Here is a 25,975-nt window from a genome sequence, read left to right as displayed (position 1 = left end):
TTTATAATGTGTTTATTGTCACATGTTGTGCATTAGCATACTGTTATAATGCAACTTGTTATTAACTCAATTTAACAAGATAGAGATGTCTTTATCAAGTAATCATCAAGGGTAATATAGGAATGATAAAGAATTTTATTTTATTTTATTCCTTTTCTATATTATTATCTCTGTTCAAAGATAGTATAAATAGGTGTTCAGGGTGCCTAGGTTCCTCATGAGACTGAAGCAGATTAAACATTCAAAGTCCCCAAGAAGCTCCACAGCACATTCACACATTTGAAGGTACTTTTTTTTTTCTCTGTTGCATAATAATGGAAGCAGTTACAAGGATGGTAGCTGACAGACCAGTGGTGATCTTTAGCCGGACCACATGTTGCATGAGCCATACCATCAAGACACTGATAAGTGGGTTTGGGGCAAATCCAACAGTTTACGAGCTGGACGAAATCCAAGATGGGCAACAAGTTGAAAGGGCATTGCAGCAGATGGGATGCAAGCCCAGTATACCAGCTGTTTTCATAGGGCAGCAACTCATTGGGGGTCCCAATCAAATCATGACCCTCCAAGTGAAGAACCAGCTTGTCCCAATGCTCATGAGAGCTGGTGCCATATGGATTTGACACAGGCATGCCATAGCTTTCTATAAACAAAACTCAAATAAATGATATGGCTTTGTCTGTATTTCCTATTGGTTTCTGTAGTATATACAATGAAAATACTGTCAATGTTTAGATACTTTTTGCAGAGCAACCCTTGTACACCGTTTTTGGGGCTGGCCAGGATTATAGAGTCATAGTATTTTCCTTGGTACTAAATTTAGGAGGAACTTGTATTATAACTTGGTCATGTAATATCATCCCTTGTCTATGTTAAAATAAAGCTATAAAAATATATCTGCTATTGTATGCTGCAGCTAGTGGCTTCAACCTTGGACTTTGAATTACAGTGCTGAGCTCTTTAATTGTGTAGTAATTGGAATTTGACAGATTAACTAAGCATATCAAGTAATCCACAAAAGAATATATATGTGTATATATATTAATTCAGCAATAAACAACAATTACTGGGGAAGTCGAGAAACAGCAAGGTTTCCTGGGTTTTTTCAAGGCCAGTAACTCAAAAAAGGAATTGTAAAATTACAATGCTGAGAAAGCAAATACAATGGAGGCTCAAGGGCTGCCGGATCAATCTTGAAGGCCTAAAAGATCAGATCAGGCCATAGCATTAGCAGCTCATTGTGAAGGGTCCTTCCCATTTTAGCTGGAACTGCCAGTGTTTTGTCAGACTTTGTTTTCCCCCTCGAAGCAGGGCGGTCCTTGCCTGTAATAATTTTTTCTCCATATATGCAAGCAGCAAGCCTATACCAACGCCATGCTACAAAACCATAAATTTTATAGAGAACATTGCTTGGTTTTTTGGTCATCATTTACGTAACTCAGAGAATGCCATTGCTAAGTAATTTCCGAGTAGCTGGCCCGCCTAAATCACAGTAGTGAATAGAAGGGGGTATAGATTTTCTTAGTCTTGAGTTAATTGATTCAGGTAAGATTAATAACTACAGCTGTAAAATTAAAATAAGTGATGAGATAAAATGGTCATTTATACTTGCAATAAAATTTGTCTAGATTAAAACATGCAGTACCAGTGAGGTGTATGTTCTCACTTATAGTGTGCCAAAAGCTGCTGTTGTGAGATCGGAGAAAAATCTCCTTCATAAAATGCCAAAATTCCATAGCACCAGCTGAAGTTAAAGGTGTCAAAGGTTCAATTATTGGATTCAAGTGGTCTATAAATTAAATTCAATGAAGTTCCTTATTTACCGCTGATGACAAAAAAAAGAAATTACAAGTTAAATCCCGATAACAATAAATGAAAAGATGTAAATAGATTAGAGGTCAGTCATTGGACAATTAGAGGCTGATGTTAATGGAACTCTTTTTTTATACTTAAAAAGAAATAGAAAATCCAAACAAAAAAATGCTTCCAAATTAAGCCGTATCTTTAAACGCAAAGCTGTTCGTCAAGATTATTCTCCAATCACAAACCAATGACCTTGTTTGCCTCCTCATGTTGACACCTATGGGAGTTGATGAATTGAGTACCATAGCAATATGGAATATAGGAAGGGAATCGATTGATCTGATAAAAGATGAAAGCAACTTTCAATGTCTTTGAACATCCACCCTAGCTCAGGTGTCTCAACATTAATGGAGCCACTTCAAGGAGATAAAAAGAAGGAATATCTTTTCATATCATACTCAATCTTGTCTAACATTTTTTATTTTACTATAGCCCCTTTGTTTCTGAGAATTTTGGACAAAGAAAGATGAGCCATTTTGTCATATATTTTGAGCTATCAATTTTATTTAGTGAATTTGGAGGACAAGGATCTAGCATCAGAGAGCGCCCCCGGTCCCCAAAGTTTTGCCCTATCTAGTGATTAAACCTGGAACAACTGTTCAGCTACGTAATCTTCATTAACGTAAAGGAAAAGTGCATTTGTTGACCGTTTGAGAGCGATACGGTGGCGTAATATATTTACAATTTATAATCTTTCAAAAACGCCGTCTTTTTTGTTCTATAATTACATTTATCGATCAGTTCACGAGCCGTATCTTTTGCCTCGCGAATTTTTTCGGCGGATAACTTGTGCTCAGCGATGATTCCCAGGTTGTAATAGCCTTGATTACAGTGTCTATTTCTTGCTCCAATTGCTTGAAAAGATCAAGATGATTCAAAATTTTCAATCTCGGAAACCCTAAAGGGGGGGTAAAGGATAATGCAATGCAAAGGCTGGGTTTTGAAGTACCGGAAGAGCTCCAGGATGGGTTGCGCAATTGAGAAAGAGGTACGCGCATCTTATGCGCACCGGTTCCATCCCAACAATGAAGCGACCATCAATTTCAGCGTGACGTTTGGATGTAAGGTAAATGAAATACAGCGTTTTCTTTTGAGTTAATTCTGACAGAAGTCCCCAAACTTTTTTCTCATTTCAAATTAGTCCTTATATTTCAAAACATTCATTTGCTAACTATGGAGATTATATTAATCAGTACATTTCATTACAAAAATCATTAAATTTCTCATTAAATAATATATCAAATATTATGTAATACAATTTAAAATGAAAATAAAAAAAATCAAAATGAACATATTTAATAAAAAAGTAAAATATTGCCGTATTTAAAAAAAATAACAATAAACTAAAACTTGAAAAGAAAGTTGTTTATTTTGTTTTTATTTTAAAAAAATTATATGACAATATTTTAGTTTTTAAATTTTTCATTTTAAATTATGTCATAAAAGATTTAAAGCATCATATAACAATTAAGTAAAGATATGATTCATAGCTAAGTTTAAAGACTAATTTAGAATAGGATAAACTACATCATTAGTCACTAAACTACGAGCAAATTTTGGTTTTAGTCGCTTAATTAAAAAAAGTTACAATTTGGTCACTAATTTTTTTTAAATTGTTTTTTGTCACCCAATTGTTAAGTGACACTTTTTTAGTTAGTGTAATAACAATTTCAGTCTTTAGTTTTTATATATTTTTTTATCAATTTGAGCATGATTATATATAAAATGATAAAAAATATTTTTTAAAATTTAAAAAATTCTAAAAATTAAAATTAAAATTGAAGCAATAAAAATTTTAAAAATAAATAAAGTGAGAGAAAATCATTTTAGCCCCTCTAAAATTTCTCTATAATATCCAATACTCGTTCTTTAAAAAAACATATAAAAGTTAAAGAAAATAAGCAAAATTATTGGTTGTTTATTTTTTACCTATTTTGTTTCTTTATATAGCTTTTTCATTGTAAGAAAAAAATTCAAAATATAAGTTGTTTTTACAATTTGGGTTTTGAAAAATAACTCAAATGAATTGAAATTTTGAATTGAGTTTGGGAAAATATGTGGTATATTTTATATTTCCTTGGTTAAAGAAATGGCATCAAAGGCTTACTTGAAGATATACTAATTTGGTTTTGAGAAATAATGAGGAACCATGTAATGATTTAACTTTTATTGATTTTGTTCTATTTTTAACTTGTTATTAGATTCTATTAAATGATAATTTTCTTTATTTCTCATTCATACTTGTTCTTCGATAACAATATTTTTGAGATTTTAACTTTTTAGAATTCTTCTATAGAATTTTTTATTTCTTAAATAACTTTGAGTTCTTTAAATAAGTTTTATATAGAATCAATGTCAAATTGACAAAAAATATAAAAGTTGAGGACTTAAATTTGTCATTATACCAACTAAAAAAGTGTCACTTAATAGTCAAGTGACCAAAAAGTACAATTTCAAAAACTATAGTCATCAAATTCTAACTTTTTTTAAATTAAGTAACCAAAACAAAAACTTACCTATAATTTAGAGATTAGTGTAATTTACCCTTTAAAATAAGGATTATAGTTTGCGGTGGAATTAGCCCTTTTTTATATTGGTCGTGTAACTATTTTTTTTAAAAAGATGTGCAGTGCAAATGTACAATAACTTATTTATCTATAATATATTTAAATTTTTAAATGAATCAATATTACGAATCAATTAGATATGGGAAATGATTAAAATCATATTCTTTTATAAGATAACCATTATTATATGAGAGTTTTTTATTTTTATCTTTATTTTATCTTTTATATTAAATCAATAAAAATAAATTTACCAATAAATATTGGATACAATAGTAAAAACATTTTACATTTTCATTAGAAAAATTCAAATTCAAATCTTAACAACGATATTATTGAAAAGGAGTTCTAGGTTTATTTAGTATTAATTTTAAAAAGTACTTTTGAGACAAAAAATACCTTTAAACAAAAATATTCCTAAACAAGTTACTTTTTGAGAGAAAAAATATTCTCCCAAGTTAAAAAGTGGCTCAGAAACACTTTCTTCAAAAATTGAAAATTTTAATTTTTCCCCAAAAGTGTTTTTAAAAGTAAAAAGTATAGCACACCTGTTTCTTTTCTAATGCTATTTATTTTTATATATAACATTTGACATCATACATGCAAAATCAAGGAGTGAGATTGGAATTAGGTATGATATTTTGTTTTCTAATCAAAGTAATTATTTATTAGTATGGTATATATTGAAAAATATGAATTTGGTAATTTGGTATTAAATAGAGTATCCACTTTTTGCCCATCAAATCTATATGAAAACAATTTTTATATTTAAAGTGTTGGTAATATGTTGAATTGTTTATCTAGGCTAATACTGATTGCATGATTGGTATCTAGCTTATTATGGAAAATTATAGTACTTGGGAATATTATATTAGTGATTGCATTGAACCGAAATTATTCATGAAAATCCTTTGGATCATAGACTTTAGATTCGGTCGTGATTCCGTTGGATGGGTTGCCAAGAGTCTATATTTACATTATGTGTTATTGTTACAATGTATTATATTTATCGTATTGTTTTATTAGTGCGATTGATATAGATCTTAATATGTAAGCAAGTCTCAAAACTAAGTCTATATATTCGGGAGACTTGCATAAGTGATTGTACTAAGAGATTTAGGCACTTAATCTATTTTTGCGAGAATATTATTGTACAAGTGTTATTTTGATAGTAAAACCTTGTGGCTTTAGTTGTTGAATTCACAAGAGGTTTTAACATTAAGAGTATCGGGTGTACAAAGTACAAGGGTAAGTAAGTTCACTTTATATGATTGTTGAAGAGATTAAATATTTCTCACAGAGCTAGTTTCCACAAACATCAGAAATCGAACTACGTAAATAACTCCATATTTTGTATGTTTACTATTTTACATTTGGTGATTGAAGAAGTGCCCACTACCTTAATTATTCTTATCGTTAGGTGTTTCAATATATGTAACTTTCAGTTTGCTATCAAATATCTAGAAGAAAATTGCTTGTATGAAAAGTAAATGTGTAGATTTACATAAACTCTAATTATTCCAACCTTTACATGTTGCCAAGAAGGTTTTATATAAGTGAAGAAAATTTTGATGGCTTAGTAGCTTGTCTGCCTACTTTCATTCATATACAGGTTATCACAGTCGCACATTTGCCAAATAACAATCACTGACTTAAAAGACACAAATTTAGACTGTGTATGCCTGGCTTTGCCTCCAAACTCTTTTTCAAATGTTAAGGCAATGATTTCAATGAACTGAAGAAAGCAACCCCAGAATCCAACACTCAAATCCCACACTACATACAATTTCGGTTTCAGTGTTTTAGACCTTTTTACAATGGTCATGATACTGAGTAACGCCATCTCCTATGGGACAAGAACCGAGATTCTGAATTTGCTTTACTCCCTGCAGCCTTCATATTGTTGATCCTGAACAAGGAGTTTAGCTTTCTTAGTTTCCTGGTGATTGATTTGAGTAACTTGTTAGTAGGATGGGATCCCACCATCTCTTGTTTCATTGACACATGATCTTTTTCTAGGTCGGTTAGCCTCATTCTCATCCTTGCAACTTCGAGTTTCAGTTCCCGGTTCTCTCTTCTCACTGATGCATAGTTATCTCTGGGTGAGATGGCTCCACTTCCCACGCCACTGCTCGAACGTTGAGGGAACTGACTATTGGTTGCACCGAAGAAAAATGGATTGTGGCCTCCACTCATTGCGTTCCTAAGCCTGATTTGCTCGAAATATAACACTTGGACAGCCATTTGCACCGGTAACCTTTCATTCTGTGCTGCATGGCTACAGGCTTCTTGAGATAGTTTCTGACAGTCTATGGTTTTGCATAGTCTGTAGCGTTCGGTGTCCTTCATGTTTGGATGAACCTGTAAAGGGGAGCAGAAAATGGTTTTAAGAGCCTGCAAATAAAATTTATGAAATGCCTAAAGATAACTTAGCTATGGAACTACTTAATGCTTTCATGTGAGAGCCTCACCTTGAGGAAAACATCGACGGCTCTGTATAATCCATCGCTAACTACGCGAGCATGGTCTGGAAGTAATTCTGTGAGTGCTATAAATTTCAGTGGCGACAAGTTTGTGTCTAGTGCAACTTCAGCAAGGTAAGTATCTAGTAACTTGGATACTTTGAGGATTGAACTTTGTTTGGGAGACCTTGGGCTGTCAAAATCATATGCCGTATCATTTTCATCTCTCAAAGGATCTTCCTCATCCTCTTCCTCATCCTCATCCAAGTTTAAAAAGATGGAGAAGATCCTTAGGATTGAGTCTGTATCATACATGGCTGTATGACTGTTTCTGTGTGAATTAGCTGGTATTAGGATGTCTTCAAGAATTGCTTGGTCTAGTTGCAGACCTATCCGCCTCTCCAAATCAGATTTGCAAGAAGTGGATGCGGATGAGGCTATTGCAGTTTTCAGTAAACTGGAGAGAAATGCCATGGGAACTGGGCTCTTCCTTGATTGAGTTGGCAGTAAGTTAACCATGGCTTCAACGACTACCCTTTGTTTCCTTTGCAGCTCCAAATCGAACATGCTTCCCTTTACCAAGTGAGGGTCCCTGACAGCCAATCCTTGAAGAGAATCATGGGTGTAATTTATCAAAATTTTGCTGATCATATCCTGGTTTAGACCCTTGGACTTCACTGCTAATATAACTCGTTGGAAGAAACTGAGGTTAAGAACTGCCAGAGACTTTCCCCACCAATCAGATGGCGTTTCTGGTGCCACATTCGACATAGCTTTTGATGGAAAGTTGTGATCAAGTTTCAGTAAGCTTGAAGTGAGCTGCTCTTTGCATGCGTTGTTCGCGATTGCATTGATGAGCCTGTTAACAAGGTTGATCTCTTCAGATATAGGCAAGAGGCTTTCACAATGGTGAAGAACTGATATCGAGCTTGATATGTTCGGGAGTACCATGTCCTTCATATAAGCTTCTGTACGAGCTTCCAGGTTCTTGTCAGCAAACTCTTCTGTCATTTCCAGGAAATTTGATGCACATCTTAACATTGCAACGTTTGATAACATAATCTCGACATTTATTCCGTAGCAGAACTTCGCAGCTAGCTCAAACGCTTCTGATCCACCCGGAATAGAAGAGAGATTTATGTGTGAAATCTTTGCATCCTTTGTGTCCACCAACAGCTTCTTGATTCTTCCACTCCGAGAAACCAGAGGGAACTGAAAAGAAAATTTTCAACTACATGAGTAAAGCTTCTATTACAATGGTGTAACCAGTTTCTAGGCCACAACAAGGTAAAGATCTTTCAATTTTGTGAATGCATAGTAAAACATTGTTAAATTTTGGACTTTGCACAATCACAAAAAGGATTCCCATGTTTTTGTGGTTCAAAGGAAGCATAATACTGTACTTGTAGGCACCATGATAATTAAACATTTGCTGCTAAAAGATGCCAAAACAGATTTCAACATACCTTGTGAAGTGCAAAGCTTGATGCTCCTACCTCAATAGTAAGATCACTGGAAACATCAGAAATAGGCCTGCAAGATAAGATAACTAAGATTAAATGATGCTGCATAGAGACTAAAACCTAGGTATAGCAAAGAAAAAAAGAGAGATATGAAAGCATTTCTACATGTTTGTTAGTGCCAATAATTTAGATGTCAAATTGTTGCTTTTGCCATAGACTTCCATTTCCATGCTTAAACCCATAAATCTCCTCTTACTGGTTTAGTCAGTTGTAAGCTCGTTTGATATTCATTGGACATCTCAACCTATCCAAGGTTCAACATGAAGGACCCAGATGGGAAAACTGACAATAATAACGTCACATTGCTATTAAAAGGGTAAAAACATTGAAAAGCACACACACTGCTGAACTGGTTTTGGTTTGGAGATGGAAAACTATTAAGCTACTTTACTGAGTTGCATCCATCCATCCATATGGGACCCTTTGATTTTTATTGGATATTTGCTGCAGTAATATGTGAGAAGCAAGAAGGTTTGTCAGGCTGAGTTAACTGTTGTATGACTTTGTGATACAAGTTTGAGGGACTGTTGAAGGGGGAAATCAAGAGGAATTATTGTAGGATAAGAAGTTAAGAACACATCCCCCCATTCATCCGGCATAATACGGACGACCCTGGTGGGGCTGTTACTTTTTATAGAAGACTTCAAAGCTGAAGATCACATCTCAAAGGGGTTCATCTGTCACATTCGACCCTGACAGCTCTGTAATCCAGGCTTATCAAGCAAGTGGTGCTGTCTAAATTTTAATTTACTAGAGGGACCTCAAATACCAGCATTTATTGACTCCATGTTAGCTACCCAAAGCTCCAAAGCTCAATAAAAAAAATAGAAATAAACCCTGATTATATATGTTATGTCAGTGTAAAAACCACAGTGCAAAACAGAGCTATACTTTTGGCATACAAAAAGCAGGAAATAAGAAGAAGAAGAAGAAAGTTACCATTCAGTGGCATGCCTGATACTGGAACTTTGACGAAAAGATCTCTTTCCTGACATACTGGGTTTCAGTTCAGCAACAGTAACAACACCCATCTTTCTTACAAACAAACGTGACAAAATCCCAGATTTCAGCCCCACCAAGATGTTCTTTACTCCTCGGAGAATCCCAACTGTTGTTGGTGGAACATTTTTTAGCAGCCCCAAATATCTCTCTCTGTCTCTCTTAGTTCAAATGTTGAAAATAGTTCATGGTTCAGATGCTGACAGGTTGTTTAAGGACACACTAATTTCTCTCACTCTTTCTCCTTGGGATACCAAAGGCAGGAGTGAGGTATAAGTCACACATGAATGAACTCATGCAGGATTAAAGGGTAATGATGACTTTGAAAAATATATATATAAGCATACTTTTAATGAGTGCTTATAATAATGTGTGCTTAATCTAAAGTCAAGAATGTGCTCGAGTGAGCTTTGCACTTTTCGGTGAGAGTGGCCTTTTTTGACATGGGTTTTTGTTTAATTGCAGGATTCCTGTTGGGGTTGCAATGCTTTTAGGGGATGTAATCATTGATAGCGAAAGTAAATCCAAAATAAAAAAACCATAGCTTAATTTAACTCTACTACATCACTTAATTACATTATACTTATATTATAGCCTATTTACGCCCCTAAAGCCTAGGCCACAATCACTATGACATTACCTTAACAACTACAATTTCTTGCCAGATTCTGTTCCTTTTGCCTTAAAACTTTATTGCCAACACTTCTAGTTTCGTACTGTTGATTTTGGGCAAACATTTTCCTTTTCCCACTTTATATTTTTTTACCTTAAAAGGAGAGAGGAGAACAGTGTTTATGATATTAAGTATGAGAAAACTAAACACTGGTTGGAAATGTTCAGACCACAAAAACTGAAACATCCATGCATGTAGATGTAAATGGTGTCGGATTAATTATAATGTCAAGCTCCACTTTACCTAACTCTTCTTTAATATGTGTTTGTATGGGTAGAGCGAGTGGGTATCCTTTAATTAGCCACAAAGTTTGATGATCTAATACTAAGATGATTTGATTTCATCATTTCCTCCTTTTTTAATATTTTCTTGGTTAGGCTTGATAGTTTTTTTTTTTTTTTGGCTCTCCTTCCCTTTGTCATGTATGACTGTAACCAATCCGGGGAAATAAATGTTTTAAATAGTTTGCATAAATTTTGAAATATTTTTAAATATGTATGTATTGTTTCAATAGTTACAAACGATAGATAACAAGTCATTAAAAATTAATTAATAAAGAGCTATAACTATTTAAAAGTGATGAACTATGTATGTTACTAAAAATTATATTATAGCTAAGATAGTTCTAGGGATTGTATAAAAATAATATTTTTTATTGAATAAATATTTTGTTGATAATAAATGTTACTATCTAAATAGATATTTATTAAATAATTATATTTTTATGCAGAGAGATGAAAACTTTTGTAGTTAAATTTCATTTGTAGGCACAAATATGAATAAAATTTCCTTTTGTTCTATAAAGAATAACTATAGAAATTAGTTATAGAAACTGTCTTGTTATATATACCATGCTCAATAAATTATTTTTGTCATTGCAAACACACAAATAGTCATTAAATTTCATTGTATTCTCGAGACCCATGTACTTATAATTTATTTGTACACCAAAAAAACGAATAAAACCATAAAAAAAAGCATAATTACAGACCTTAAAACCTTTATTATTTTCTCATAAATTCATCTTTTTAACATCACACACCAACATTATCTCCGCATCATGAAGATGTTATATTGTAACAAAAGACTTTTTCATTTTGCTTGTTCATGCCATTCCTTTTGAGCAAAGATTTAAATCATATATGTTTGAAACAGCCAAGCAGGTGTTAATGCCTATTGGCAATGAGGAGCCACATCAAGGGAAAGCTTAAAATATTTGGAAACAACATTATTAGACGGCCACCTGAAGAATTAATCATGAGACCTGCTTCTAGAAAGGTGGCAATATGCCATAAATATTAACACACATATGACACATCACACTCATTCTGAGAGTTACCTTACCACTTCCTCAACTTTTGGCTTTCTGAAATATTAACAATCATAGTTGCAAACCCAAGGCTTTATCATGTACAGAATCTCGATTCTTTTATATTTATGTTTTTACTAACTACAAGTACTCAACATAAGTATAAATAAACAAATAAAAGAACTTTGTTTTTGGAAAGATAGCATCCACAGTGGGGCTGAAAATCTTTTTTAGAAATAAAAAATTTTAAACCTTGTTTGTTCACTCGACCAGCAATTTGGGAGTATGCCTGGACATTGCTACTACAATCCAAAAGGGAATTTCTTCTTTTCTTTTAGTAAATTAAAGCAGCTTTAAATCATCAGTGTTTGTGAGGAAAGGTTGTGACTACAATTTCAAAGACAAAAAAGAAATTCTAACACAATTCAATTCATTCATACTATTATTTTTTTCAACAATGTTGGTTCAATGAATTTGAGATTCAAAAGTGTGAAACGCTTGTGGGCCAACAGTTTTAAAAGCCATTTGCATCGAATTAATTAAGGATAGGGTGATCGTGTGGGTATGTATATTATTAATTACGATCTTACCATTATCATTCTCATTTTGCCTAACCAACAAACATAGAATGAACCCAGTAATATGCATTTATTGTTTTTTTTTTCTTTTGAAGGCAACATGTATTTATTATTGTTTGTCATTGGAGGGGTTACTTGCATATAATTGAATCTGGGGATCTCGCACGGTTTACACGTGGGCTTGTTCATCATAATTAATTCCTCTACCAGCCCAATTTCTTGGCATCCAAGGCTACTACTGCCTACTGATTACCGAGTGCTTGAGAAGGATTGGGTGGAGGTTGGCTTTTCACTCATCATTTTTATTAACCAAAATCATTACTACTTTCTCTACAAGTAATCTACCATTTATAGCTGATAAGAAGCCACTTATTATAAGCTTGATCTATTTTACACGTGTTTTGCAGGTAAAAGAGATAATACAAACTGGTGGTTAGAAGATAATATTCTTCCTTGGTCACAAATACAAGGGCCAAACACAATAATCCATAAATAAATTGAAGAATCCCAAGCAAAGGCAGGATGCTACTATCACGGACACTGACATAGGGTACAAAATTATAAATGCATTACTCATATTCGAAGCTCAATGGATTGCCTGGACTGACTTCTCCAGCAATTTTAACTAATAATAATAAAGTGATTATATAGGTTAATCAATGAAGCAAAATAGATAGAATCTTTACATAAGTTTCCCTGTATGCTCTTCAAGCTCTTCCCACAAAGAACCCCAGAAATGAGGCAAAAACAGCATCCTTTTACTCCCAATATCAAAAGATAAACATTGTAATAGAAAAACTGAAGCGACTAAAAAAGGGATGGGAGGAAGGGAAATTAACAGCAGTACAGGGAACTGACAGAATCCTATATCAAGTCTTCACTGCAAATTGATGAGTACAGAAAACATCAAGTTGAAGGTACAGTAACAGGCTAACCTGATATATTGGCTTTCTGTCGTGATTATTCAGAATTCAGAAGAAAGGGGTAGTATTTCATACAATGTTTGCTACAGAAGCTTATTGCAGATAATATTGATGGTAATGAAAGGACAAGCTAATCATAAGAAACCATCGGTCCTATTGTGAGGTAAGGCAGATCGGTTGATAACCCTTTGCTGCTGAGAAATGTAACTTTGCACTATTGACTATAATTTACTGAGATCTATTAACAGAAAATATATCGTGGTTGGTAAAACCACATCTGCAAGATAATGAAGAATGGCTCCAGCATTTTATCAGTTTGAGCGATGAACCTCACCACCCTGTCTCGTGCTTCTGGTACTGGATAAAGGAACTGAACTCTGACTTGAATGCTGCAAATCAGAAAGGGGAACAGAACCTGTCTGTGAAAAAATCAAACCAACTGAACTGCTAGATGTGCTTGAAGAAGGAATTCTGCTCAAATAAGAATCCTTCTTAGACCCTGAACTCAACCCAGGCCGTAACTCGGAAGAAGTGGAAGAAGGGGGCAATGTAGCCAGCAGAGATCCAACTGGATAGGGAGCAACTGGCATATCAATGAGAGATGACACTGACGGACTATATCTCATTGTTCCTATTGGGTGATCGAATTTGCATGTGGACCCAAACTTGTAGTGCCCATTCTGCAAGTAGAAAGAACAAGGCTGTCCCCCCTGTTTAAAGGAAAGAATCTAATTAAAACAACCATTGAAAACAGAAACATAACGTATTAGTATAGATACCACATCTCAAAACATGAAATTGTAAAGGAAATTCACTAGCTGTTCAGGATAGCAATGCTAAAGCTGAACAGAAGAAAAAAATGAAAGCAAACTAGAACATAACTAAGGCTGTTCAAGAGAGCAATACTGCTTGAACCCAATATTCATTATGAAGCTCTGACCAACACAAACCATCCTGTAAGCAATAATCTGATTCCTGAGTACTGGAGCAAGCAAAAACCTTCAACACTAGTTTATTAGAAGGTTCTAAACTATAAAGCTGTCAAATGTGTATGAAGAAATCTCAAAATGATGACCATTACGGAAGCCCTCTCAATCCTACTCTTGAGCATTAAACTCTCGTATAATGAAGCATATCTAGCCTATATTTTAGGGAGGGAAATAGTTCCTCAAAAATAAAAAGGTAAGATTACTTAAGAGGGAAAGAGAGGGCCAAAAGGCTGTCACTTTCCTTCTTTCCCCCTCTAAGGAGCCAAGTCCATAACAGATTAGATACAGAATTTCATACTTCTAGGGCAAGCAACATCAACTCAGAGGTATTTAAAATATGTTAACCTGACTAAACTTACTTATAATGTAAGATCTATTAGTCAAGATCTATATAAAAGACAAGCTCATGTAAAAGCAATAATCATAACAGAATGTCATCTTTTACAGAGAAAACATTGATAAAATAATAACAAAGAGTTCGAGAATGTTCACATACTGAACGTAAAGGAAGTCCCATTGGGCTGAGGATGCAATTTGTCCATGGCACAACCTTGTCTCTAGGATGATGATACCTACAAGACGATCCAAATTTACAGTCGCCAGTCCTCAAATAGTATTGGCATTCAGGCTCACCGGGTCTCTCTGGAAATGTTTGATTGTTCTGGTTACCACTTGAAGGGCTCATAGAAGAGGGCAAGGAAAGATAAGGTCCTGCATGTGAAGGTGTTGAAGAAGACAGCTGTGTTAGTCCATAGAGAGAAGTAGCCCCAACAGCAGGTTGCACACCAGGAGAGAGTACTGAGCTTACAGGTGCCTGCACCAAGAAAGCAAAAAACATCTTCAGGAATCAGATTGACTTACGCACTATCTTAATGCAACTATGCTGATCATCCTACCGAGTAGTGACTCCAACCCGGAATAGGAACCACCCCAGGGGAAAACAGAACAGGGCCATAAGTCCCCTGAACATATGAACCAGGTAATATAGGAGGCCTTGCACTGGTGGATGTACCTCCATACTGTTCAGTTATAGGGACTGAAGGAGACTGCACCGGCAGATAAAATTGAGGTGCAGATGCTGGAATTGATGTTCCAGCTGGTTGAGGATGATGGAATTTACAGGTAGTATCAAACTTGCAGTGCCCCGTTTTCAAATAGTAGGAGCATTCTTTCTCACCCTGTTAATGGATAGAATACACACCAGATTGGTGGCCAGAAGTTCTAAGAATCCTGAAAATAGCTAAATACAAATTGAGGAGAAAAAGAAAACAAGAGAAATTCAAACCGGTCGTAATGGGTATCCATATATATTCAATGGAACTTGGCTAAAGGATTGATCTCCTTGTTTGGGATGGTGGAACTTACAGGATGCGCCAAATTTACAGGTCCCAGTTTTTAAATAAAACTGCAAACATGAAGGGAAAAGAAAGACTTAGAAAAACAAGGAAAAGGTTTTTGCAGCATTAATTAGCAAAGGGGTAGATTAGTTAAAACAATTTGGCATATTTTCATAAAACTATTCTTTCACCTGACATGTGGGCTCCCCTGGTCGTTCAGGATACACCCCTGTAGCTCTTACAGCAGCCTCAACCTAAATGGTATCACAAACAAATAAAGATGAGTGATTGAACTGTCACAAAAGGTTTAAAGGTGAGTATGAGAAAAGACTTACCTGAGTTTAAAACCAAAGACTAAGACCGAAGTAAATACTTTTACATCATCCTATTCTATCAATATGATCCTCAATTCATGTTAAAAAAGACTAGCTGAAGCAGGCAACTAACTTATTAGAAGCATAGAATTCTCATGCCTGTGAAACAAAGACAGAAAACCTGAAGTTCACTTGTTAAGTCCACACTCATCCAAAGAAAACACAATTTGATGGTATACTGTCCCCTTTGTTTGCTTCACTTACCCACAGATTAAACAAAATCTTTTGAATAAATATAAGAAATAAATATCTATCACCTAGCCCACACATCAGACAGTTTGGTATGAATTAATTAGAGCATAAGAAAGGAACCAAGCAAATTACTAAGTTTAGGGAAAATGTTGCATAAATAGCAAACTTAGGTGGCAGCTCATTTAAATCCAGAATAGAAAATGTCAAGCATGACATCTAAACAGCAGTACTCGATTTCTATTTGGAGCAAACAACACACTAAGAAATTGTGTCCACCAGAACCCTTATGATTTATAAGAAACAAATCTATATGAAAGAATAATCTGGGAAAAAAGTAATGGAATAACTAATTATAACAATAAAGAATAATCTGTAAAAAGAAAGTAATGAAATAACTAATTATAACAACTACCATACAACAGATATATAGATTATAACAGAGAAAGGTTGCTTCGATTATACATTACTATAGCATAGTAAGTTCCATTTCCTAATGGATTTCGTTCTTAAATTCTCTTCATATTAGGTTAAGACTGAGATCCCACTGTCACCACGAATAGGTAAAACTGACATCATCGTTAAATATCCTTCACTCCATTGTACATCAATCGATATCCGTTCAAAGCAGGATCAAACATTGCAAACAAAACGAAAAAAGCAAAACTAAAGCCCCAGTTATCAAAGAAATTACAGAGAAATTTACCCAGGCAGGGTTGCGAGGATGATTGTAGCGGCACCTATTACCATATCCACAGAACCCGGTTCGCATGTAGTAAACACAGTCAGGTACCCCAGGCCGCTCCGGGTAGGATTCAGTGCCCCCCAACGACAATTGCCACATTGACTCTGCATTACACCGAAGAAACACTAATAAAAACCCCGATTCACTCTCCACATTGTAAAAACCCTAAAACCCCAAATAATAAGAAGAAGAAGAAGAAGAACTAAACCAAGGAAACATCGTTACAATGCGAGTAGAAAAGCGAGAAAAAATATATGTTGAAACGAACGGAATTTACCTTCCAGGCCAGTCTCAGGACCAGCGGGGCTCCATTCGGACTGATAACCCGATTGAGACCCATTCCGTGGCGGGATGCGACTGTACAACTCCATCAAACGGATTCGGGCGGCCTGTACAGTAACACCTTAACTAATGCCTACTTTACAATAGAGAGAAGAAGAAGAATGGGGAGGTTCTACAGAGAATATAGGAATGTTTCAAAATGATCGGAGAGAGTGCAAAATTGTTAAGAAGGGCAATGATGATGATGATGATGATGATGATGATGAAGAAGAAGAAGAAGAAGAAGAAAGAGATTCTTTTACTGTAATTGAGCTTTTTGTTCTCTTCCTCTTTCCTTTTTCCATTACAGTACGGTCCGGGATCAGGTGCTTTTTTTTGGCATTGTTTGAATTTTCTCCTTCTCTCCTTCTCTTTAATCATTTTATAGATTTTTTGTTTGGTCAAATTCTGTAATACATCCTTGTTGTATATGTTTTTGGCAGCTTTATATGTTTTTCATTAATATTCTTAAAAAATAACCCTTTTTTCATTAATTTTGTCAAATAACATTTAAAGGTTAAAATATGTTTTATGCCCCTAAGATCTTCATGTATTTGAAATTTTGTCACTATTTTTATTTTCGAAAACTTATTCCTACTTTTCCAATTTCAAAAAAAAAATTAGTGAATTATAAGATAAAGATAAAGCCCTAATAGCAACACGAGTAATACAATTCAAACTCAAGCCACACTTAAGTCGGTAAACACCCTAATTAATTTTTTCATTGACAAAAACAAAATGTTGCAATAAACTTGAACTTAATAGATAACGTCACTAGTATTAATAATTAGACTTAAATTTTTAAATTCAAAAATCACAAAAAAATAAATTTCTTGAAATAAAAAATCAGAAGATTAAATTTTAAATGTATAAATTACAAGAACTTAAAGTATATTTAATTTTTTTAAAACTGTACGATGACGTGACTTATACATATTTAAATGTTTTTTTATAACTCGACAAATTCTTTGCATATTTGGAAAAAATAAAAAAGCCTAATTTATATTTAATAGTAAGAAAAATTCAAAGTATACATCCCATATTACTATAGTGACGTCAAATTATATGATACAGTTACCAAAAAAATTCGTAAAGCTGAAAAATACATTTAGAAAAGTAAAGAGATTAAAAATATCAAATTATAGTAAATAGACTAATTCGACAAAAAGTACATAGTATAGGGACTTTCTATGGAATTTGACTCTCTCTTTTTTCTCTCGCTAACTTTTCTTAGTTTTTTATTGGTTTCGTACCGCTAAATGAAGTGTAGCTGGAAATTTGGGTATGAAACCCGGGCTTTGGACAGGAACAGGTAACCGACACTGGTTCGAACTCAAATGACCGTTATAACCCTCTTATTGTGTTCGGGCATCGTTGTACCTTTTTTGAACTGTTTTTATGTTATGGTGGGAGTTTTGCCTGTTTCTTGTTTTCCACTTAAGCAGGGGGAGTAGTGTGGTAAAGGCTGATTGACTCCGGAGGGTAAATTTGTCATTCGACTAATAAGTGTACGAACTTTACAATACATTTGGGAAGCTCTGATTGATTCTCAGGACTGGAGGGGCAGGTCACGAGTGGCGATCTGGGAGAGTACTCATTAAAGAGGTTAATTCTGAGTTAGGGATGGTATATTGTATGATTCATTTTAATTTTAAATTTATTTATTGTTCTGAAAATATTCATTTCATTTGAAGAAAATTATAAATTTTATTTTATTTCATTTGAACAATAATTAAAAATTTTATCAGGATTATATACATGTAAACATTAATTATTTAAGATACCGTATATTATTATAATTTTTTATATATTGTTATATTTATATTATTTTAATTTTTCATTTGGAATTATCAAATTTAATTGACACGATTCAAAGAATTATAATTTTATATTCATGGTGATATTATTTTTTTATGGCCTACGCATATGTAAATTCTATATATTACATATATTTTGCCATGTGCATAGTAATATATATTTGATTATGAGATACTCAAGACTTAATTTTTGGGTGGATGAGAGAAAATAAAAATATATACTCTATACTTTATAGTCTACGCTCTGTGTTAGGGTTGTGTGACCTAAATTTTAAGAAATTACTTGTAAGTCAAGTTAAATAAAAATATATTTTATTTCTAGAATATTTAGTATTTATTAATATAATATATTTAGCATTTATTAGCATAGTTTATTTGACTTACTAATTTAGCCTATAAATAGGCTCTTTTACAACCTTAGAAATATACACTCATTAGATTAGAACTCATAACACATTTAGAGAATTTTGTGTTTACGTTTTGAGGATTCTTTATTTTCAGATTTTTGGGGTTTAATTTTTATCTCCATCTTTTGTATTTTTCGTTCTTTTGCCATTATAGTAAAATTATCTTTGCCTGTGGTTTTTTTATCCTCTTTGGAGGGTTTTTCAACGTTAAATTTGTGTGTTCAATTTTTCAATTTCTTTTGCTATTTTTACTTGTTCGTTGCTTAATCGGGTCGATTCCTAAGAAGTGATATCAGAGCTAATTCAATTTTCATAGATCAGCCCGTTCAGAGATGGCAACAACAAGGTTTGAAATTGAAAAGTTCGATGGTGAGACAAATTTCAATTTGTGGCAAGTTTGGATGATGACAATTCTAGTTCAAACCGGCTTGAAAAAGGTTGTTACTGGAAAAAAGCTTAGGAATCTAAATCAAACAGAATGGAAGAGCTTGATGAAAAGGCCTTGTCTGCAATCCAGTTGTGCCTCGCGAATATGGTATTGTAGGAAGTATTGATGAAGAAGATCCCATCTACCTTGTGGAAAAGGTTAGAAACTCTTTATGTGACTAAGTCTCTGGCTAACCGTTTAGTGTTGAAACAAAGTCTATTTACGTTTCGCATGAACGAATGTGAGTTTCTTAGAGATCACATTAGTCAATTCATTACTTTTTTAAATGATTTAAAGAACGTTGAGGTTCATATTGACGATGAAGATCATGCTATGCTATTATTGTGCTCTTTACCCCCTTCATACAAGTCTTTCGGGGAGACCCTGATTTATAGCAGAGACAAACTCTCGTTCGAAAATGTGAAAGATCATTTGTTGAGTAGAGACAAACTCAACAATGAGTTTGGTTTGGATAGCAAGGCAGATAGGCAATCTTCCGTTTTGGTAGCATCAAAGAAATGAGACAAAAGGTGTCGCTATTGTAAAAAGTTAGGTCACGGCAAAGCAGATTGTTATAAACTGCGAAATATAAGAGTTGCTGAGAGTAATGAGGAAGATGTAGCTAATGCTAATTTGGTCGATAAATGCTGTGATGATTTCTTGTTAGTGTCAACGAACAATAAATCCAAGCTTAAGTCTGAATAGATCCTAGGTTCGGGATGTTCTTTCCACATATGTCTTAATAGAGAATGGTTCTCCACATACAGTTCGGTTGAAGGTGGAGTTGTGCACATGGGAAACAATTTATCTAGTAAAGTAATTGATATTGGTACTGTTAAAATTAGAATACACAATGGAACAATTAGGACACTCTCAGATGCCAGGTATGTACCTGATTTACGAAAGAATCTTATCTCCTTGAGTATTTTAGACTTGAAATGATGCAGAATCAACATCGAGTCGAGCGACATTAAAGTATCTCGTAGAGCTCTCGTTTTGTTAAAAGGTAAAAGAACCGGCATTTTTTACATTCTAGAAGGTTCTACAGTGATTGGTGAAATCAGATACCCCTCATCCGTTACGAAGTCGAAGTCAACTCATTTGGAGCAGAGGCAACTTGGTCTGTAACACCCCTTACTTGTATCCAACGCTGGAACAGGGTACGAGGCGTTACCGGACTTAAAATTTCTTGAACATATAAAACTGGGTTATAAAATTTTGTCAACATGTATCATATTATAATTGGACATCTGAATATCCAATTTTACATACACATTCCCGTACACATCGTCATTCATGAAATCATTTGTAAACCACCTCCAAAACATTCAATTATGCAATTACCACATACATGAATAACCACATCATAGGCGTATAACAACCATCAATATTGGCCATCTCCAAATAGCCTTAATCAAAAAGAACATTTATTAAATAAGGGCCAACATTGTAGGCCATAAGAAATATGACATATATGACAAAACGATCAAGCCTACTATACATGCCATAACCCAAAAATTAATGTATCTAGATATACCAAGTGTTCCAATTGATAGTGTGAGAGAATCTCCGACGTTCACCGATCCCCGAGCTAACTTGGCGATACTATAAGGCAAAGGAAAAGAGAGGGGAAGTAAGCATAAATGCTTAGCAAGTTCATATGAAAATAATAAGAAATTAATAAACTTGTGTGGGCAAATCCTCGCAATAATTTCTTAAGATGATATAATCATTATATCACATGCTTACATCTTATTACTAATGTTCACATTAATCTGTCTACTTGAGTCACTGTCACTAAATTATTTATTTCTCAAGCTACAGAGCTCTGAACGAATAACCGTTAATTTTCTCTGAAACTAGACTCACATAATTTCTTACCATAGAAATTTCAAAATTTTTGGTCTAGCCAATTAATACAGTTTATTCATTAAAGATTCCCCTATTTCACTACTCGACAACTCTAACCTCTCTTCACTAAAAATTAATTATCTCTTTGCATAGAATTCAAATGATGTCCCCGTTTGTTTCTCTTGAAAATAGACTCATTTATAAATTTAAACATGTAAATTACAAACCATAATTATTTTTGTACAATTTTTAATTATTTTCCAAAGTCGAAACAAGGGATTTCAAATTCATTATGTTCCTGTCTCACTAGAATTTAAATATCTCAAAACATATAACTCTTTTGCTTACTCTGTTTCTTTTATATGAAAATAGTCTCATTCAGCTTTAATTTCATATATCATACAACCTGTAATTAAATTCCCACCATTTTTTGTAATTTTTTAAAATCACACAATTGTTTCTGTCCTAAACTGTTTTGTTGTTAAATTTACTCATTCTTAATTTCAATGCTTCATTTAATCGTGCCAAAGGGTTGATTAAAGATCGAACACATTGTTCGTAACATATATTTTCACTTAATTAGTTTCCCGATAAACACTTTAAAATAATCTCAGTTACACGATGGATCAGCACACATCACCACCCTTATAGTCAATAGCACTCAGTGAAATCAGCACATAGCAACCACATTTATACTCAATGGTACCGGGTGAATTCAACACATAGCAATCACTTATATAACCATTGGTATCCGGTGAAATCAGCACATAGCAATCACCTTTATTTTCATTAATATCTGGTGGAATTAGCATATAGCATCCACCTATATTTCCAACAATATCCGATCCATTCCGAAGGTTTAACGATCACATATCGGTGCTGATGTCATGTCCCAGACATGGTCTTACACTGGCACTCATCTTGAGCCGATGCCATGTCCTAGACATGGTCTTACACTGACTCTCCTCTATCCGTGTCGATGCCATATCCCAAACATGGTCTTACACTGGCACACTCATTGCCATGGTCCAACCATATGGTCTTTTCCGTCAATGCATCACGAGTTGTAGAACGAATATACTTGACCCTGCATTTCTCACGATTGATCCTTCAATCTAATCTCGTACTTGCATAAAGTCATGATTAGATAACAAATATATATAAAATAATACATCATCTCAATTCAAATTTAATAATCGATCACTTAGACTAACCATATGAAATTACCTCAACGCGAATTGATCATTTTGATTGATATTTCCCCATACTTGGTCCAAATCTCGATTTCTTTGATCTAAAATGTCACATTTCACTTAATTATCACTCACATTACTCATTTTAATACAAAATTCATACTACAGTAAATTTACAATTTTGCCCCTAAACTTTCTCATAATTACAATTTTTCCCCTAGGCTCGTAATATGATTTTTATTCAATTTCCATAACATTCAAGGTCAGCCAAACCTTTTTCTCTTCTAAAGCAACCTCAAATTCTTATTATTTCACATTTTTAGAAGCATTTACAACTTTTACTAATTAACCCGTTTTAACCATTTTCAACAAAAATCACTTAGCAAAAATCGTTCTCCTAACCTCGTGCACCCTTATTATACCATTAAACATCAAAATGCACAAATATCTAGCATAGGTTAATTTTTCAACTTCATTTTTCATGCAAATAAAAGGTAAAAATAGAAAGGTTAAGCTTCTAAGATCTCAAAAATACGAAGAACATTAAAAAGGGGCTCAAATGCACTTACAATTGAACTTTGAAAGCTATTTGAAAATTTCGGCAGCATGGAGAAGAGAATGAGCAGATTTTTGGGTTTCAATTTTGTCTTTTATGCCTTAAAACACCCAAATGACAAAAATGACCTTTTTACTAAACCTTCAATTTTTACCCTTCCATGACTAGTTTTGTCCATAACAAAATATGATGGTCTATTTTCCATTTAAAGACCTCTAATTTAAACCCCCATTTAAAACAAGTACTTATGTTCTAGAACTCATATTTTGCAATTAATACAATTTAATCCCAATAATAAAATTGGGCACTTTATCGACAAAAAAATTACTTAACAAAATTTGCACACCATCACCCAAACATATCATAGACTTTAAAACAATCATAAATTAAATATTTCTACTTCGGGTTTGTGGTATTGAAACCACTGTTCCTACTAGGCCCTATTTTGGGCTGTTACATAGTTATAGGAGGGAAAAAGGTATAACCGTTTCGTTGAATAGAGGTTCTCTTTTGGATGCAGGTTTTGAAAAATTAGGGCACTGTGTTCATGAAAATCAGACCCGGGTTAGTTTTTATTTGGCAGTGCACAAGTCGAAGGCTAGAAGTTTTCCAACTTCTAAGCACAGATTGGACTCAGTTAATTCCCTACATAGTTCAAGATAGGCCCGTGGCGAGCTTTGGCAAAGATGGCGTTGAAAGAATTCGTGTCAAGGTGGAGATAGTTAGATTTGTGTGACCCAAATTCTTAGAGATTGCTTGCAAATCAAGTTAAACAAAAATATATTTTATTTCTAGAAGATTTAGCATTTATTAGTATAATATATTTAGCATTTATTAGCATAGTTTATTTGACTTACTAATTTAGCCTATAAATAGTCTCTTTTACAACCTTAGAAATATACACTCATTAGATTAGAACTCATAAAACATTTAGAGAATTTTGTGTTTACGTTCTGAGGGTTTTTTTTCGGATTTCCGGGGTTTAGTTTTTATCTTCATCTTTTGTACTTTTCGTTCTTTTGCCATTATAGTAAAATTATCTTTGCCCGCGATTTTTTATCCTCTTTGGAGGAGTTTTTTCACGTTAAATTTGTGTGCTCAATTTCTCAATTTCTTCTGCTATTTTTACTTGTTCGTTGCTTAATCGGGTCGATTCCTAACACTCTACATTCAATATAAATAAAGAAAGAAAGAAAATAGCTTTCTTAAGTGGTTTTGTTTTTAAAAAATAGTTGTTCTAAAAGAAAATAACTAAATGCCCTAAATATATTTTTATTTATAATTGTTTTTGGTCTTTTTGGCGGGTGACTGATATCAGTGAAGCATGACTTAGAGGACAGGTATTTTAATGAGTTCTAAATTTTAGTTTTTTAAGAAGTTTTACCTTAAAGTTAGGTGCAAATCTAATAAATATTAAGATTCAAATTTTGGGATGTTGGTATCACTACTTTAATAAAATAAAATCACATTATCTAACTAATTCATAACACCAACTGAATTAAAAATATTTATATAATTTTATTAAAAATATGTACTTATAAATATATAATAGTGAAATAAAAATATTTATATTTGGGAATGAAAAGATATTTTTGAAACGTTAACTATATATCATCACATTCACCTAATATTCTATATCTTAATATAATTTTTTTCAACAATGATTTCTAATATTTCACACTTTATTTAATTGCAATTTTAAATATAACATTATTACATCCTCTCTAGTCTTTACCATTAATTTTCATTATATTGTAATACATCGCTTGTCTAACATAACTCTCTGTAAAATCCTTTAACTCATTCATCCATTACACCGTATTTATAAAAAATACAAGACTTAATTTATATATTAATATAATTAATACTTATTTTTATATATTACTAGTCGGTGTGCATCGCGTGAATATAAATAATCTAAAAATATTAATTAGTTAGGAAAATAATCTAGAGAACAAATTATATATGAAAATAATTCGTTAGTGCTGCCTGACCAGCCCACGACACTATCACTTTTTCCTCCTAATTATGACTCAATCATCAATGTTTAAAAAAAAATAGTAGTGTTGCTTGACACAGTGGCGTTACCGAACTGAAATGTGATTATATAAAACGTTCAAAGACCTAATGAAGCAATTATCCTTTTTAGATTGACCGGAAGAAGGATGTCCCCTTATTGTATGGGCACCAAATTAAATTGTTTTCAACTTTTGGTCTATTTGCATGTTAGGTTTGTTCCTTTTTAAAATTAAATATAAATCGCCTTTAAAAAAATATAAGAATAGCAAAAATAAACCCTTCTCGTTTTTTTTTCTTTAAACAATAAAATTAAAAAGCTATATAAAATTATTATTTAAATTACCCAAATATATCCCTCAAAAAAATTCTCCAAATTTATCTAAATTTAAATATTTGAATTTAGATAAACTTGAACAAATTTTTTTAGGAATATATTTGGGTAATTTAAATAAGAATTTTATATAGCTTTTTAATTTTATTATTTTTTAAACAAATAAAAAATAAGAAGGGTTTATTTTTGTTATTCTTATATTTTTTAAAAGGTATTAAATTTAATTTTAAAAAGGAACAGCAAATAAACTAAAAGTTGAAAATTATTTAATTTGGTGCTGTCATAATGTGAGGCAGATCCTTTTTTCATCCAATCTAAAAATGATAATTATTTCATCAGGTCCCTAAACGTTTTATATAATCACACTTAAATTCGGTCTAAAACAATAATAAATGGGTCATGTTTACGGAAAAAAGAGAGGTAAGTTGGTCAGGTGGCATCGACAAATATAATAATAAACGGATCATTTTCATATATAATTTTTGTTTTAGTATATTTTCATAATTAATTAATATTTTTAAGTTA

The 25,975-nt window shown here is 33.1% G+C and overlaps 3 protein-coding genes across 4 annotated transcripts; 1 reads left to right on the top strand and 2 right to left on the bottom strand.

Annotated features, from left to right (window-relative positions):
- The first annotated feature begins 232 nt into the window (after positions 1 to 232).
- Positions 233 to 906, top strand: LOC107911213 (monothiol glutaredoxin-S6). The gene has a single exon (XM_016839090.2). The coding sequence runs from the start codon at positions 315 to 317 to the stop codon at positions 621 to 623; it is 309 nt and encodes a 102-aa protein (XP_016694579.2). The 5' UTR covers positions 233 to 314; the 3' UTR covers positions 624 to 906.
- A 5,020-nt stretch (positions 907 to 5,926) lies between these two features.
- On the bottom strand, positions 5,927 to 9,714 carry LOC107911474 (BTB/POZ domain-containing protein At1g03010). Of its 2 annotated transcripts, none has more exons than XM_016839287.2 (4): positions 9,352 to 9,714; positions 8,356 to 8,422; positions 6,899 to 8,101; positions 5,927 to 6,788 (listed from the first exon to the last, which is right to left on the bottom strand). In XM_016839287.2, the coding sequence occupies exons 1-4, from the start codon at positions 9,441 to 9,443 to the stop codon at positions 6,249 to 6,251; spliced, it is 1,902 nt and encodes a 633-aa protein (XP_016694776.1). In that variant the 5' UTR covers positions 9,444 to 9,714; the 3' UTR covers positions 5,927 to 6,248. The 2 variants fall into 2 exon arrangements, with proteins under 2 accessions (XP_016694776.1, XP_016694777.1); XM_016839288.2 differs by lacking the exon at positions 9,352 to 9,714 and adding an exon at positions 8,518 to 9,274.
- A 2,994-nt stretch (positions 9,715 to 12,708) lies between these two features.
- LOC107911475 (zinc finger CCCH domain-containing protein 32) lies at positions 12,709 to 17,266 on the bottom strand. Its single transcript, XM_016839289.2, has 8 exons — positions 17,113 to 17,266; positions 16,806 to 16,917; positions 16,490 to 16,632; positions 15,412 to 15,474; positions 15,169 to 15,288; positions 14,780 to 15,061; positions 14,380 to 14,697; positions 12,709 to 13,604 (listed from the first exon to the last, which is right to left on the bottom strand). The coding sequence occupies exons 1-8, from the start codon at positions 17,152 to 17,154 to the stop codon at positions 13,206 to 13,208; spliced, it is 1,479 nt and encodes a 492-aa protein (XP_016694778.1). The 5' UTR covers positions 17,155 to 17,266; the 3' UTR covers positions 12,709 to 13,205.
- Between the last annotated feature and the right edge of the window lie 8,709 nt (positions 17,267 to 25,975).

This window comes from Gossypium hirsutum, chromosome D11 (genome assembly GCF_007990345.1).
Source record: "Gossypium hirsutum isolate 1008001.06 chromosome D11, Gossypium_hirsutum_v2.1, whole genome shotgun sequence".
NCBI classification, from domain to species: Eukaryota; Viridiplantae; Streptophyta; class Magnoliopsida; order Malvales; family Malvaceae; genus Gossypium; species Gossypium hirsutum.
Note: the sequence above shows the minus strand (reverse complement) of the source record. Positions and strands in the feature narration are given on the sequence as shown.